Source organism: Empidonax traillii, unplaced genomic scaffold, assembly GCF_003031625.1.
Source record: "Empidonax traillii isolate 1590-97213 ecotype Southwest subspecies unplaced genomic scaffold, ASM303162v1 scaffold406:size580191, whole genome shotgun sequence".
NCBI classification, from domain to species: domain Eukaryota; kingdom Metazoa; phylum Chordata; class Aves; order Passeriformes; family Tyrannidae; genus Empidonax; species Empidonax traillii.
Window position 1 is genome coordinate 343,949 of NW_020955599.1, and position 17,802 is coordinate 361,750.

General features: G+C 47.1%; 1 protein-coding gene across 1 annotated transcript; it reads right to left on the bottom strand.

Moving 5' to 3' along the window:
- Positions 1-208: 208 nt before the first annotated feature.
- On the bottom strand, positions 209-17,143 carry ARL8B (ADP ribosylation factor like GTPase 8B). Its single transcript, XM_027893787.1, has 7 exons — positions 16,937-17,143; positions 8,538-8,618; positions 7,882-7,955; positions 7,370-7,463; positions 6,706-6,773; positions 6,407-6,477; positions 209-5,060 (listed from the first exon to the last, which is right to left on the bottom strand). The coding sequence occupies exons 1-7, from the start codon at positions 17,057-17,059 to the stop codon at positions 5,011-5,013; spliced, it is 561 nt and encodes a 186-aa protein (XP_027749588.1). The 5' UTR covers positions 17,060-17,143; the 3' UTR covers positions 209-5,010.
- Between the last annotated feature and the right edge of the window lie 659 nt (positions 17,144-17,802).

A 17,802-nucleotide genomic window follows, 5' to 3' on the forward strand; every position in this document is an offset into this window, starting at 1 on the left:
GCACCTAAAGCAAAAACAATCAGAAATGGGAATTTCAGACTGACCTCTCTAAGTTGTCCCCACGGAGCACGAGGCTTATGGTCACTCTCTCAAGATGAGGTCACGCAGTTAAAGCCACCAAATGTTTCCCACAATTATGTAATGAGGCTTCACATATATTTCTAATAAAAGCAGCTGTCCTACTACAGATGAATATGCAAAAAAAAAATGGTTTTCAACAACACTTTATTGAAGCACTTCAAAATTATCACAATGATAGATGTTGCCTTTAACAGAATAAAACCTGTCATGTCGTAATTAAAAGGCACTAATCCTGGCACAAAGGTCTACTTACCCACCTTCCACTGTGAGGGAAATAAAAACATCAAGTTTTTCACTTCTCCTTTTAAAGGGTATGTGCAAACCTGCTCTGAGTGCCATTCTGTGTCACTTGAGTGATATGTAAGAGAAAGCCCCAACGTTTCACCAAGACACACTTTAACATCCAGCATCTGCAGCCCTGAAGCGACAGAGCCCTCACGGGTGGTTCATGATCTAGTGAGACAAGTTCTACACTCCCTTTTGGGGTATAAGAGCCCTGAAGCACATGAGCGTCAGGCACTCACACATTACTTCTCCTTTAACACGATTCACTGCTTTGCTGGCCGTGCCATCTTAGAAATCTAGATTAAATAACCTGATTTACACTCCCTTTTTGAATTCACACTCGAGTCAGGGTCAGTGCAAGGGCAGGGTAGTGGGGAGCAGTGCTGGGCATGCTGCTGGAGGAAGCACAAAGCAAACCATGACATGCCATTGCACAGCCAGAGCAACGACAAAATGAAACCTCAGGAAAGCTAAAAGCTCGATAATCCAGCTAAGCCATACTTCAGGTTATTACAGATCCCTGCACAACATTCCTCTAATAAACAGAGAGACTGTTTAAGGCATTTTCTTTGGCCTTTCTTCTAGCAGAAAGTGAAGATTATGCGGTTTGATATGTCAGCATCCCAAAAGGACCATCTTTCCAACCTGTTCCCATCAAGATGCAAAGAGAAAACATAAAGCAATGAGAAACTAGACTATTAGTTCCACGGATCACAAAACAGCTCCACCTTTGGGCATCATTCCTGTTGCCAAGTGGTGGGACAGAGTTGCTCTGTGCAGCTGCTCAGACCCTCAGCTGTACTCAGGGATAAGGAGAATTACCCTGCACTGTAATTGCACTTAGAGAAACCACTATCCACACAAAGCTGAGAGGATATGAACACTCCAAGGAAACCTTTCACACAGCCTGGAGCTGTGGGTGCAAACACAAACATTCCTAATCCGATCATTGCTGCTCCATGATCACTTGCACCGAACAAACCCAGCACCAAGGACTGAGAGTAATCACCAGGACACCAGACAAGGCCAACACACCAGGGGCTCACAAATGTAGGACTGCTGCCTAACTTCATGTATATTCACAACCAAAAGTTCTCTCTGGCTCGACATTTGCCTTTTCACAACATCTGCATTTCTTATTATGCCATCAGAGGAGTCTCAGGACTACGCTATTGATGTTAAGTACAGCAGTTTATGTTACCAAAATACATCCCCCCCAAAGCAACTTTTGTTAAGGGAATGGGACATTTAATCAGCCTCTTTTTACTGTCCAGGCTCAATACACAGCCCGAGACAAGTAATCATTAAGAGACTTGATTACGAGAACACAGCTACAATATCCAAACTCAGCAAACACCATTGCTAATGCCTGTCCTGGGCTCCACACCTCTGTCAGAACACCCCAGATTTAACTTTGGCCATACCTGTGCCAGAGGAGGGAGTAGTTTTTCCAGTCCAAGGCTGAAGGTGCTGAGAACAGCCTCCCTTCTCGGGAAGGACTCACTACACTTCCTTTGTTTCAAAGGGAAGGCAGTTGGCAAATTAATCAAGCCCTGACGCGGGACCAGTGCAATGCTCTGCACTGGAACCAAACAGCCAGGCCGAGCTCTTGTTCCTGCCACGTGAGGAACCAAGGACATCTGGGAGAACAGGACAAGAATTAGCTGTTGAAACCCCGGTGGGGACATTTTGTGAAGTACTTTTAGAGCACACACATCACAGCGGGCCCCTGTGGTTCTCCCTGCTATTTACACAAAGAAGTAGAAACTATTACTGAAATATGCCGTCAAGCAAAGGGCTGTTGGCCAGTTCATACCACAGCTGATTTACTGAAGTGACTGCTTCTGGTATCAGAGCAACCAGGGTGACAAAGCTTAGTGCACTAATACTCTCCTCAGATTTGTATCTAGAGGCATTTTGCCTTGCCTGTGAACTCCAGGGAGCTGGTTTTGCATGCAGGAAACTCCCAAAGAAATACACACACGTTCTTTTACCCAACAGTTCACCAGTCCTTCCCACCAGCCAAGTTACACTGAAGGATGCTGAAAGACCTGCTCTCAGTACTAAAAACTAACTTGTTGCAGCTCAGCAAGTTTGACAGTTTATGTGGAGGCAAGCCCTGAAACAACACATCCAATTTGTTACCATTAATTGGAAGATGATGACATACAGTCCTATAAATTATCAGTGACCTAAGAGACATTAATGCAACAAAAGCCTTTGGGAAGAACAGTCAATGAAACTCCAGATTACAATCACAGCAAAGATTTTGTTTCAGACCTCAGTCAACAAAAGCCTCACCTCCCACTGAGATAAGAATCTTTCTGCTTTAATTGGCAGCGAATGATCAGGCACTGCAAGATCTGACACTTGTGCTAGAAAAACAAAGGTTTTACCCTAGGCTTGACAAGAAAGAAGCTTGCAGACACATGCATTTCTTCCTGAAAACAGAGCTGCAGAAGGCTGCCCCTACTTCTGACCCCTCTGCTGCCCAGTGCTTTTTATAAACATAAAAGAGCACTGAACTCTGCTGAGACTGAGCAGCTGAGCTTGCTCAGGTAAGCTGAGCAAGCCCCAGGCCTCAAAGGTAGTTTTATGAGCATTTCACTGGAACAGTCGAACCACAGAACCTAAATCAGCTCAGGCATTTACCAATCCTTCTTCCCCTTCACTGTCATCTCTGGGAGAGGAGGCACACATCCCATCGTGTATTTCCATGAGTTCAGCCACACCAACTCAGTCAGTTCAGTGTCAATACAACCCTCAAAACATAAGTTTATTGAATAAAGCTGAAGAGCAGTAAACCAACATATGCATCCACCTAAATAAAAAAATTCACGTATTTACAAAGTTCAGTAATTGTATAAGTTGTTCACATGCAGAGAGTAATGCACAGGTTAACAATTGGTAGTGTTTGGATGCCATAAACGCTGAAAGCAGTGAAGTATATAAACACCAAACACATCAAGTTTAGCTATAGGCCAGTTAACTAAACAGTGACCTGGTCCCCCACAAAGATTCACACATTCTAGTTTAGGTTCCTTATTTTAGGCACAAGCAAGTTTGCTAAATAAAGGTAACTGTAGCAGTTCCTGGTGAACCCGGGACTACAGTAGCAAGTTAATTTACCCTCTCCTCTACAGCACCAGAGTATGAATTAACTGAAATCATGCTTCAGAGAACTGAAAGGGGACAAAAAGTTAAAATGCAGCTTCAGACTGAACGCAGGCAGCTTGTAGTGTCTGTGCAACAGTGCCAGAGGTGGTACAGAACAGTAAGGCCATGGCAGTCTGCATTAAAACTGGCTTGTCACAGCTGACAGGGACTAAGCATGTTCCCAACCCGAGACTCCCACGGGATGCAAACCACATTGAGGTGAGGAATCACACACAGTGTGAGGCAACACAGGCAGGGGCACCATGGATTTGCACACACGAGTAAAGCTACACTGACACTGCTGTGTGAACAAACCAGTCTTAACAAGTCTGTCCCTTTAAATAGGCTGAAGTCATCGAGAAAGTAAAGCTACGAAAAACATTGCAATCTTGAGTTTATACATACTTCCCTAAGCTGCAGGAGCTAATCAAGAGACAGGATCATTGGCTCTCTTGTGCTTTGACACGGTAGAACATTTCATCTTGCATCTTACAGGCTTTGCACATGGTTACATCGAAAAGCAGGCAGGTCTAGAGTTGTCACAATAGCCCAGGTATTCCATAGCACCAGGTGAAACTGTGCCCAGCCATTCCATGAGCAGGAGAGACACTAGACAATTACACAGATAGTGTGCTAAAGGGCAACAACCGCCTCGACACAAGAACATCAGTAACTGGGGTGTCATGCAGCTGCTCACAATGCATGTTCTGGTTTCAGACAGAGACCACGAGTATCTGGAGATAGAAGAATGTATTTGAACAAAGCCTGATGTTCCTAGCAATTTGTTTTCATGCTGGAATACTCCAATTTTCGAAGGTTTACAGAACAGTCCATTCCCATCCCCCGCACAAATGTTAAACAGAAGCAACAGAACGATTTTAAAAGATGACTCTTTCCTAATTCATCATGAGAGTTTTCTTTTTCAAGTGACAGGATCTCAGCTGTAGATTAGTGATGCTGATCTATGCCTTGTGCTCCCCTCTGCAAACAGTTTCCATTTCTCTGCTTACATACACACATCACATGCATTTGTGAGATAAATCAGTATCCCACAACTCACGCTTAAATGTTTTCTAACTACTGTATGTGGCATCTTACAGAATCTCAATGCTGTCAAGCATCAGCATCTTCAAGCCACTAAACACTAGAAATAAAACACTTGCTGAAAATCATATAAAAACCTGGCCCTGAAAAACCAGAACAGAGTGTACCATCGTAGTTAACATGGTAGAGATATTTCTTTTAAAAAGCCCCCCCCACAACCCCCCCACCACAGATGGTTGTAAAATAAATATTTGTGCTGACTTTATCATGACAACTCTAGTTGTTTTGTGACAGAATAGGAATACAAGTCTTCAGCAGTGCACATGAGAAATGAACCGTGAAAAGGCAGATTCTTGATACAGGATTTTTGGGTAGTATCTCATTATGGAGGGAAGTGGACAATTGAGATTATGGCCAACTGGTACTGGAGATTCCAGGAAGACTTCAGCTTCTTCTAGATTTTGAATGCTGAATAAGCCACTGAAGCGTGATATCTACAGAGAGAGAGAAGAGAGGTGTTCAAGTGCCTGGATTTGTACAACTGGCATGGCTTTGGTACAGGAATGTCCAAGCCCTTCTCTAGGGGATGGTCCAAGGCAGATCAACAGGATCATTTTTTGGAATGCTGGCTGTCTGTGCTTTGGTCCTGTAGCTGCCCAGCATCCTTCAAGTAACAAACAAAGTCACTGCTCCAGAAATCCTGGTGACTCAGTCACCTACACCACTAGGAAAAGGACATCCCTTCATCTGATACTTTCCTATGGCTCCAATAATTAGTTTTAGATCAGAATTGCTCTATTTGGCCAGTCTGCAGCTCCTCACCTGATGAAAGCAAAGTTAGTTTAGCCCTAGGGGTGAAAGGCATCAAGCTCCTCCATGCCTGAAAGAGGATCTCCCAAGGCAGGGAAAGGCACTGGCACCACACCAGCCTGATGCCTTCAGCAGCTCCTTCCCCAGAGCCTCATGTGGGATATGACAGAAGGGAGTATCTGCTTCCATCCATCATGCCTGAGCCTTTAACTGATGGAGACAGAGGCTTCTTGGAGTAGAAGCCAGAATTGTTCCACAGGCTATTCATTTTCCTTGGAAAGAAGCTGAATCCTTAATAGAAAGCAATCCTGGTATTCTGTAGAGCTTCTGCTGGGAGCATCTCCCTGAAGCTTCCTCACCAGCAAACTCCTGTTAGCCTGGCAATGCTCCAGCGTTAATGCCATGGCAGGAGGCATCAGGAGAGAAGGATGGCAAGTGCTATTAAATTCTGTGTTTTCACTCAGTTTACTTACAAAACCACTGTCAGGTACCAGATCTTACACAGTACGTGGTTTGTGCCTTTGAACTCCGCAAGTTTTAAGGCATTTGAGGTCAGTGCCAGACAGATGCACTGTTTGGCTGCAGTGATTAGCAGATGCCACAGCACAAACAGCTCTGATAAGGCAGCAAGGGAAACTGATTCTTTCAAGGGAATGACTTGAGGAAAAACTTGCTTCAAGTACTTGCCCTTCTCCCCAAGTGAGAAAGAGATGAGAGCACCTGATAAAGTATAAAATCCTTTAGGCCAAGCTAATGGTGAGACTGGTCAGCTATTTCTTGCAAACTAACTGAAGAAAGGAGCACATTTCACAGGGACTGACATATGTTTCAGTAACTACAACCTTACAACTTTAAAAGCAGTCAAGCTTCCTCCCTGCCATCAGGAGTTATGCTGAATTTACCCAGTGCACTCACACATTTGATTCTCTGATTTCCTGAAGTCAGGCAACGTGTGTTTCAGAAGTTACAGTCCCCCAGCCCATCCTCTGACAGCTCTTCATAAAGCTCAGCATTTTGGGTTAATAGTTACCTATATTATCTTTCTCTTTGCAAGAAATTGAGTAGCAGCAGATTTCTCTGTCCTGAATAGCAGCAAGGTTCCTAGGAAAGAGAAAACATTTCAGCATGAATTCCTCTTACACAGGGACTGTTACTGAGAATTTAAATGCTCCCCTTCACCTTCTCCACGTAACTTGTTTCTGTACAATGTTATTACCTCCTGTTGCTGGGTTTTCTGCTTTTAAATGCAAGCTTCCTGATTTAATAACAACCTTATGTACATGGCATTACTGAGTTAAAGAAATGTTTCTTAGGAAGGGTTAGACTTACATCTTTTCAATTAGCTGTTTCTCATCCAAAGCATTAGGAAGGTCTCTCTTATTTCCAAGTACTAGAACCTGAAATCCAGAGAAGGAAATGGTTGCAGCTTTGCTTAAACAAAACAACAAAAAGACAAAAACCCTGAACTCCACTTGAAAGGAATCCCACCAACAGTCTGCCCTTGCCTATTAAATCTAATGGAATGAGATATTCACTGTTAAACCAGATCAAAAAGGCAGCCTGACCCATTCACAGGCAAAGAGGAGGTCCAAATAAACCATTCTGTGCAAAGAGCAAGCACAGAAACACATCAGCTGACAAAACTGAGAAGAACTCTGCAGATTTTCATCTGAGATTCCCCAAACTTACTTTACATTTCTGTATTACATGCTGGTTAACCTTTAGACAAGAGCACCAACTCATACTGTGGAAACCTCTAAACTACTGTTTTAATTTTATTTCCTTTGTTTGCAGGCACTGAACAAAATAAGATCACTGGAAAATGGACTGAGGTCAACAATTAAGGGTTAAGGCACTGGGGGCAGGTGTTGTTCATGCCTACACTGACCAGTAAGGTCAGGCCTTGCAATTAAGAGTTCAAGGCAGACTTCAGGGTTCCTAAAGTTATGACATTCCTCAAGCATTTAATACTGTTTAAGGTGATATTACTTACAGGGATTCCTTGTAACTGTGGCTTATCTAGCAGGTTGTGCAGCTCATTTCGAGAGGCTTCTATTTTTTCACGATCTGCAGCATCTACCATGTAGCTTTAAAGAGAATTTCAGGTTAGGTCAGTGAGACTGAGCTCCATCAGAAACATCAGTCTTTCCTTTACACTGCCAGGTTTGAGCACGTTCAACAAGGCTTTAAACAAAGATCGGGGTTCTGAGCAAAGAAATTGGTTCTTTAAAAAAAAATTCTTTAAGACCAGAGTAGCAGGAAGATGTTTTAAGTTAGACAGCACTGCCACCCAGTTCAGACAGGAAAGAGTTAGTACTCCAGATCAGAAAGATAAAAAACCAACCCATCCTGAGCCCTGAACTCGGGGGTAGAACAGGTCAATCTGGTTGCAGTACAGTTTCAGAAATACAAGGAGGACTCTAGAGAGTGAAGCATGCTCTGTTAGGAGGCTCCCAGAGAAGAGAAGCACACTGGAGGTGAGCAGAGCTGAGGGCAGGCACTTACACAATGGCATTAACTCCTCTGCAGTATCGCTCCCACATGCTCCGGAACCGCGGCTGCCCTCCTATATCCCAGATCTGGAGGCCAGGGAAAAACACAACTCAGCCATGCACTGTTTTAAACATGTCAGGCAAAGATAAAAGACAAGAAGTCCAAACACAGTTTTTCCTTTCTCCTTAAGCAGCTGCTGGACCCCTCCCATGTTAAACCAGAACTAATCCCTTGTACAGCTGCTCAGATCTTACACCCCACAGCAGGGGATGCAAACTGGAGCACCTTGCACCAGCTGCACCTGCACACACCTGGGGACTGAGGTTACACACTGAGGTACACAGCAAACTATGATGCCTTGACTTAAAACTCTGCATTTGATGTAAGCAATCCTGATGAGTAGAAAAGCAGCATCTGTGGGCACTCAGATTAAAGCCAGACAGCCTTATCACAAGATTCCTTTAACTAGTCCATGAACCTGGAAATCACACACAGATTCTCATTTAAGAAACTCCATAAATAAACATAAATGTCTTCTTAAGCTACTTGACAGATTTAGCTGAGCCTCTTCAGTTTTCTATATTTGTCCCAAGGCTGGAAGCAAAACAGAGCAAGCACGTACATTTTAAACTAGAAGCTGAAGGCAACAGTCAACAATGGCAACATACCTTTATTGTAACATTACCCTTTGTAACTTTCCTCATGTTGAAGCCCACGGTAGGAATCATATCTTCACTGAACTGACCTGACTGGAAAAAAAAAAAAAAAAGAAAGTTAAATTTAGTGCTTATCTGACACAGCTGGTTTACACAGTAGACGATCACAAGCTTTTTCTAACCATTTGCCTTCCAGCTGAAGGCTTCACAGCCAAGGAGTCCTGGACATTACATCCATGTGTACTCAAGTCAGTCAAGTCATTTCTTACAAGCACCGAAATAATTGTTCAGGCCTCCAGGCAGTCAGGGAGCAAAGTTACCTGGGAGAAGTGCTTTGCACAGCTTAGCAGATGGACAGCCAGGACAAGGACAGGAAAAGAGCCATTCACCTACTTCTGCTGGAGCCAAGATCCACACGCAGGATCTCCCAGTTACCTGGGAGCTAGAAATATCCAGAAGCTCTCCTTCTGATGCAAGCTGCTTTACAGACAACATTTACAGTACTAAATCACCCACTGGAGGAAGCCTCCAACCCACAGGTATGGGGTAACTCCCTGAGCAGTGTTAGAAGGCTGCAAAGTGGCAGGACCTGACGGATCAGCTTCCTGCCAGGCTGCAGTGTCCACCTTGGTCAGAGCTGGGAAAGGCAATGGAATGCACCTGGAAAGCATTTGAGCCTGTTGCCACCAGACATTCAGCATCACTCCAAAGCTCTGACAGAACTGCAGCAAACAGCACTGCATTAGAGGGGTTCTCCAGTGGCAGATGTTTTACTGTCTGTTACACTTTTATCTGTAGCACCTGGAGAGCCAAATTCCCAAGTTTCCAGCTATCTCCTGCAGCCAACCCAGGAGCCATAACAAGTGTTATCAACACCAGATTTCTGCCCTGCTCCCTTGGCTGTTTGGCACAAGGTGAATCACCACAGTGGCCATTATGAAGCTCACTACATCCATTATGTGTAATAGAACCAGACAGTCAACCAGATTTGAGAAAATTAAGGTCGATCCAAAAGCATTCAGATGTTTAATTAGGGTCTGATACCATAGCAAAGTCTGCATCTCTCCCTGACGTTGCAGAGAGAGGCCACCCTGGGTTCCAAGCTCTTTGGGATCTCTGGAGCAAACATCACACACCCCAGTTAGGGCCCAACTGCCACCAGCTGGAAGTACCAACTAAGTGTGACCAGGTGGCCAAGAAGGCCAGCAGCTCCTGGTTTGTACCAGGAGCAGGGTGGCCAGCAGGACCAGGGCTGCACAGAGGAGCTTGAGTCAGCCTCCTGCAGCATTGCTTCAGAGCACACTCTAACCTTTCTACCTCAGCAAGGTGCCCAGCTGGATGACTGTCCATCAGCTCCCCATTCCTGAAATCCTGTGTCTGAGCTGTCCATTCCATCACCTGCAGCTCAGCAGCTGGTGGCTGGCTGTGCTTCCATGGCTGATGCAGCTCAGTTTGGCTCCTGGAGCCAGTGTTAACCCCTGAAGGGTCACTTGCCAGGTTGCTCAAGCACCACTGCATTCCTGCCTCCACATTCCTGCCTCCACAGTCACACCCCACACCCACAGCTCCTCTCCAAGCTCTCCCAAGCACTCCCTGAACCTCCATCTCTCTGCTACTGCATCTTACCCCATATGCTGCCAGCTATTCCCACTCAGATGCTTCCAGATTCTTCACTCAAGAGCTGTTCCTATCAATAGGAACTCCAGGAATCTCCCTGACTGTTTTCCCTCTGCTGAGTTTTATTTCCAGCACATATCTGGGAAGCTGAAGTGTCCTATGAGAACAAGGCCTAGTGATTGTCAGACTTCTCCCAGCTGCTTAAGGAGCATTTTGGTGCCCCTTCTTCCTGGATTGGGTGGTTTAGAACAGATTCCCACCAGGATATCAGCCCTGTTGGCCTTCTCCCTGATTCTTACCCATAAACAACCTTATCATGAGCATCATCAAGCTCTACACAGTGCAAACACTCCTGACACACAAGCCTATCCCAAAGCCTCTCCTTTCCTGCCCATCCCTCTGAAGGGTTTATAGCCCTCCACTGCCAGCCATCCCACTAATTACAGCATGTTCAGTATCAGTTTCATGTTCTCTCACTGCTCTTTTAGGATACAAATTCCTTCAGAGTGGATCAGCACCTCATGTACCACGTGTTTAATGTAACACTGCAGAAATTACTGTGACCCGCCACAAGAAAGCCTTTACAGAATCCTCTGGAAAGCTGCTGCGTCTTATATTCCTTCCCAAGTACTCTCTACCCACGCTGCACATCCCAAAACTTGTTCTGACTTGCTTAAAACCTCCACTGCAGAGTCCTCAGTTCCACTCGAGTTTCACTGCCTGTTCTCTGCTGTGCAGGGGGACAATCCAGCACTGACATGGGCATGATGATCAACTCAGGTCTTCACTGGGAAGGCCTCCCTCTGATAGGTGGGTGTTCCTCTGCTCACGGGCACTGTACCCAAAGACAGCTACTGGCAGTCACCTTCTCTTTTCAGACAGGTCAGAAATTGGTTAAAATGATTGTGGAGGATTTAGCAAGCAGGCAGTGATCTCCTTTGATGGATTCTGCTACTGCATTCAGCTGTCTTGGCCCAGAAACAGTTCTCTAAACCCAGAATTTAGGGAGCTTTTGTTTACTACCTCTAGAGAAGAAAAAAAGCCAGGAATTCAGCTGCAACTTAGAGTATTCATATGCAAAAAGCTACTCACACAGCAGAACAAAAGGAATATGCCTTTACTGGTAGGCAGTTCTGTTTGAATCCCTTCCCTCCTAGAGCAGATTACTCAGCCCTATCACCGTGTGCTCACAATACGATGCTTTCCCCTTCCAAAACAGGCACCAGCTTTAAAACACACTTGATATGCACAGCAGTATTTTCAGTTCCTGATCACAAAGCCTGTGGCTGTTGTCACAGGCAGCAGCACTGCCTTGTTTTCAGCACTTGTGCCCATCCCACCAGGCAGACCCTGCAGGGCTCCTGGGAGAGCAGCCCTGTGTCCCAGGAGGGATTATGAATGAAGCCCAAGCTCCCAGGTCACACAGACCACACAGAGCTAACACAAACTGAAGGTCAGCAAACAAACTCAACTCCAGCCCCTGTGTGGGAGATAAGGAGCAGGGAGACTAAACAGACCGAATTTCAGAGGCCTCATGCAGAAGGAACCCACGGGACTGATCCTTAAGCCTCCTGGTTTAAGAGATGCTCCCTTCTGGGAACTCAAAGCTCCTGGAGAACCTAAACACGTGATTTTAGTGCAACATGAACCCATTTACCTGGATGAGTACTTCTGTTGGATAAGGATTATTGAGAGCAGCAAAACTGCTTCCAGACTGAACTAAGTCCCTGCACTGTGCTCCATAAATCAGTCAGGGCTCAGCTCACCTTGTATCCAGTACCAGCACTAATTCCCACACACACTGTAGCAGGATCAGCTACAGGGCCGCTTCATTTCCCAGAGGAAAACTTGGGACAAGAGTTTAACTTGCCATCACCTGACATTCCAGCAGTGTAAAACGGATGCAAGTTTAGTCTTTTTTGATACTTTGTTAATATTACAACAAGCTGCTTACCAAATCTATCATTTCCAGTTGTCTTGAGTGAAAAAACCCAAAACAAACAAAACCACGCTCTGGCCACTTCATCTGCCTCTCCACAACCATAAGACTCAACTTCCAGGGAGCTACAGAGTGATGGAGTGGTTTGGGTTGGAAGGAACCTTTAAAACTATCCTGTTCCACCCCCTGCCATAGGCAAGGACACCTTCCACTAGACCAGGATGCTCCAAGCCCTGTCCAGCCTGGCCTTGGACACCCAGACTGTCAGCACCAAGCTCCCGAAGCAGCTTGATTTTGATCCCACAGTCTGCACAAGGACATTCCTTCTATCAGCAGAAAAGGTCAGGGCAGCCTTTAGTTTGCATCTCATAAAGCTGAGGTGATTCATGACTGTTACAGGACCAATTTCTTCATACAGACCTTGTTACTACACAGTAAAGATTGTCCTATCTTTACTCATACTACTTTTCATCCAGCTAGAAGAGATCACAAACAAGCTTAACCAACTAGGAGATAACATCAGTGGAGTGTGGATTCCAGCCAGGACACTCCCAATCCACCTGAACCAGCATATTACATTAAACCCTGCTGTTCACCCCTAAATTTCTCTCTTTTCACACTAAAAAAATAAAAAAAAAGCCACATTTCTCAGAAATCTCCTCTTTAAAAAAGAATTTAAAAAACAGTGTAATTTTAGCATATCAAGCTACCCCTACACTAAGCCTCCTCTGCAACACTCATAGTCTCCACCAAGCAATGCATCATAGATGGACAAATCAACTGTGTGTAGTCCAGTTTCCTTCTGGAGATGCTTCAGTGTTCCAGCTGCTTGTGACCAGGTCAGAAGCCTGAACTCTAGTTTAGAAGCTTCAATCCCTGTGATCTCACAGTCCCATGAAAGGCTTCACAACAGCACCTCCGTGAATGATTGCTGCAGAAAGTACAACAGCAGTACCTGACAAAAAAAAACATTTTTATTTCCCCAACCCTATTCCATGGAATATTTAAAAGGACATGGACCACTTATCACGTAGCTACCATGAAAAAGGCATATTTCTATCTAGAAGTCAGTCATGTAGGAGCTCATTTAATGCCTCTGACAGTCACAAAAGCATCTTTATCCAGGTGTTACTGCTTAGAGCTCCTCCATTTCTTACAGGGTGCTCTGCAGGAACCCAGGACCACGACGGGAAAAGTAAACTCCAATTTCAGTCACCTGTTTCAGCCCACCTGGGGGGTACAGCAAGCAGGACCTCAAAGACAGGGCATGAGTCACCTCCTGGTAGCTTTATTAGCTAATGAAGTGATGCAATGCATTTCAAGAGACTTCTGCCATTAGGAAACACAACACTTAGAAGTGTATCACCCTTCTCCCTTAGCTACTGCCTTTACCAGCTGACAACATACGGGATTTACGGCCTACCTGAGTGTTCCAGAAGGCACTAAAACAGCGGTGGAATTCTCTAGAACAATCTTTTTCCACACTTTGCCAGTGTGGCTTCTTTAAGTCAAAGATACTTATAACAGTCATGAGGCCAGAGGGAAGTCACAGCTCCCAGCTGGCCGAAGGGACCTTTGGTTGAGAGGTGCCTCAGGAAACTCTCTCTAGAAAGGCCTCATTCCAAGGCGTGTTGGATATTCCAAAGTCAAAAAAAACAAACCACACTAATTCAGGCTCTGACACAAATCCTACACAGGGACCGTATTTACCCTGTCACCACAAACAGGCTGAGTTTAGCTCTTCAGCCCAAGAACTATACTGGAGGATCAGACTAACGAGCTTCAGTCTTCCAGTGCCAAACACCTGGATCGAGGATCGACCGACCAGGCTTCAAGCAAAACTTCTGAAAACAGCCAGGATATGCCACTCTTCCATGAGATACCCCTTTGAAAGTGAACAAGTGCCCCATTATCCAGCAGCACATGCTGCCCAGGCCTGGGAGCAGAGTCAGTTTACTTGAGTCATGTTTCAGTTGCGTCACGGGCCGAGGAGGGGCTGGGGCCCCTCTGTGCCTCCCCACACCGGCATGGCCAGCACTGCCAGCTCCACAGCCAGGCTGGGGAAAGGCTGGGACACCCACGAGCTGCAGAGATGCAAGCAGCACCAGCTACTGCAGCCCCTGTAAATAATGGGCATTTCCAGCGCTCGGGTAAGGAGCTGACAATTCCAGAGGCGGTCCCAGGATGACAGGCAGTTTCTCCGAGTAAGAGCCACAGGCCATCCACATTAGGGAAATTAGGACCAGGAAGAAATGATATCCTCCCTTGTGAGCAAGTTTACTCACGCACATGGAAAACTTAGGCTTAATATCTAATTAGAGACAGTGACTAATGCGGAGCCTCAGCAAAGCAGAAGCTGCATTAGCCACATCCAGCTATAACAAGATTGCACTGCTAAGGCTGGGTTTTAAACCTCCCAGCCAAACTGATCCCAGAATGGTTTGCATTGGAAGGCACCTTAAAGTCCATCCAGTGCCACCCCCTGCCCTGGGCAGGGGCACCTTCCACTAGCCCAGGTCCAGCTTGGCCTTGGACACTCCCAGGGATGGGGCAGCCACAGCTTCTCCTGGGCAGCCTGTGCCAGGGCCTGCCCACCCTCCCAGGGAAGGATTTATCCCTAATATCTAATCCAGCTTCCCCATCTCTCAGTTCAAAGCCATTCCCCCTTATCCTACCACTCCATGCCCTTGTTTGCTCTGATTACAAACCAAGTGCTTGTTTACACTGAAGGAATAAATATGGTCCAAACCCAATACCAACCTAGAAGATTATTCTAGAACTGGACTGTCTGCCTCTCGTGCAGCAGTCAGGCCTTGTATCAAGCTTCCTTGGTCGAGTTTCACTCTAGTTCCATATGCCTGATTTGATGGGCAGAGATTCCATTAGAGATTTATATTGGATTAAACTCACTGTTGTCGAGCTGGTAACAGCTCTATTAGACAGAGCACAACCTTCTAAGCCATACCATGTTCCTGGTGTGCAATCCAGCTTTTAGAGCTATCCTATAGGACATCTTGCTGTGTCATTCCTTTCATTTTAGTTTTAAGGAATCCCAACAGCCTCATCCATCCAGACCATTAACTGGCCTGCAGAGAGCAGTTATTCTTTTCCTATGCTCCTTCCCAAATGCAGACTCTGAACTAAAGTCAGTCAGGGAAGCAACTACCAAGTTCTTTCTGCATGCCACGGACAGCAGTACTTCTCTAAAAAGCAATATTGCACCAATGACCAAGGCTTATGGTATTATTCTTTAAAAATCAGTAATAAAACCCTGAGCAAGTCCCCTCTCTCTGTTTTTTTGTGAAGAGTTCATAGATGTCCTAATTAAAAGCTTCAGAAACATGAGTTGCTGCTTCCAAACCAAGCCAGCCAACGAGGCTGTGTCAGCACACACAACAACTTCCCTATTTCACTGGGTTTTGCAAGGCTCTTTGAATGACACTCAGATAAATGTCTGGGTGTGATCCCAACATGTGGCTGAAACCTTGCAAGATTCAACCCCCAGCAAAGGAAGCTGGAAACTGATGTCAGCTTTACTTAGGAAAACTTTTACCACTCGAGACAACTTAGATGGACCAAACTGATGTGCAGCTCTTGCAGTTCTGAACTGCTCCACATACCTGCATAGCTTCACAGGTAACTCCCTGAACATGTGCTGCTGGCACTACAGAGAGGCAAAGCACCACAACCAGGAGGACTCCAGCAGACAACAAACCTGCAGAGTGACCTCAGAGCCCCGAGCTGCAGGAACACTCCAAGCAGTGTCAGCTCAGCAGCCACAGACCGAGGTTGTTCAACAATTTTAGAGCTCCATGTTTAGAAATCCAAGGCCAGAGGTAGTGGCAGTGTGTGAAAGAACAGGCTTCTGGCACTCTTGGGTTAGTTCAGCAACTTTCACATAAAAACGAGTCAGAGAAGTGACCTTTGATGGGGGCAGACCCATTCCCCATGATTATCAAGGAGCACACTGAGTACTCACACCTGATCTACTCAAGACCTTGGTTATGCTTTACCAGGGTATCCATCAGTGTATAAGGATGAATTTATTCAAGACAGTAAGAGTTGTTTTCCTATCCAGCAACTCATTCACCTGACACTTATGTAAATACAAATATTCCATAGTGTTATGGGGACAGCCTCAAAAAACCCTGGAAGAAAAGCTGAAGGTGTGCTCACTGAAAGGCTGGAGACATCAGCTCTCATTCCAGGAGCTCTGGACTCAGGTCCCTCATGCTCCCTGCAAACCCAAAAGGTATCCTGGCTTCCCATTGCAGTCTCCCTACAAGAGCTCCCAGACTTATCTCCTGGAATGTTTCCCATCCCATATACCCTATAGAGAAGGACACTGGTGGAGCCAACTAAGCCATTTAGGCAAAGCTACTCTTTATCTCACTCAACAATGGGAAAGCTTCGTGTAGGAGGAGTCCCACACCCTTCCTTCACCCGCTCCAGGCACACCACCAGACCAGCAGGCCCCAGTGCAGCACTTCGCTGCTGTCAGCTTTGTCAGCTGTACTTCTGAAGCAAGTTGTACCTTGAGAGAAAGGAGGTTATTTGATACAGGCTACAGCAATCAGGCTAAGCAAACAACCGAGAGGAGAACCGTGAGTGGGAGACACCTCAAACCGTTCAGGAGGAAGGGAGGAAGCAGCTGAGGGCACACGATGTTATCTCCACATTCGCTAAGCCCAGCCACAGCGACACACGGCTGTAGGGCCGTGCCCCGAGGAGGGATCGGTGTCCCACCAGCACACGGAGGCTCAGGGAGGGCAGCGGCTCCCGGGCCCCCACCCCTCCCAGCGGGGCACGGCGCTGCCCCCGCTCCACCCCGGGCCGGGCTCAGCCGCCTGCTCACCGCAATCACGTTCACGAAGGTGGTCTTGCCCGAGTACTGCAGCCCCACCAGCGTCAGCTCCATCTCCTCCTTCCAGAAGAGCGAGCGGAACCAGTCCAGCAGCCGGGACAGCAGCGCCAGCATCGTGGCGGCGGGCGGGCGGGCCGGGGGCGCTGCGGGCCGGGCCGGGGCGCTGCGGGCTGTGCCGGCGCTGTGTGCGGCGGTCCGTGCTGTGCCGTGCGGGGCTGTGCCGGTCCGGTCCGGGCTGTGCGGGGCTGTGTTCTGTCCTGTTCTGTTCTGTGCCGTGCCGGGCCGTGCCGTGCCGGGCCGGTCCGGGACACCCGCGCTCGCCGCCGGCTCCCCCCGCCGTCACGTGACCGCGCGGTCACCGCACGGGCCGCGCCGCCGGCCCCGCCCCGCCCCGCAGCGCCCCCTGGCGGCCCCGCGCACCGGAGGACCACGGTGTGTGGGGGGGGGGGAACCATGGCGGCCTGAGGGAGGGAGCCCCTATGGTGCCTGAGCGGAGCATCGAGCGGGTCCCCGCAGAGTCACAGCGGCTGTTAGGTCGGAAAAGACCTCTGAGATCATCGAGTTAAACCTGTGACCGAACACCACCCTGTCCACCAGACCGTGGCACCAAGTGCCCTGTCCACTCTTTGCCTGAACACCTCCAGAGGAGGTGATTCCATCACCTCCCAGGCCATTCCAGTGTCTAGTCACCCTTTCTGTGAGGAAATTGTTTTTGATGTCCAACCTGAACCCCCTCGAACAACTTAAGAGATCCTCTCGTCCTCAGCCCACCCTCAGGGACAGGTGTGGGTGAAGGTGTCAGCTCACACCCCACAGAATCGCGGGGTCGTTCCGCTTGGAAAAGACTTCCAGGGCCA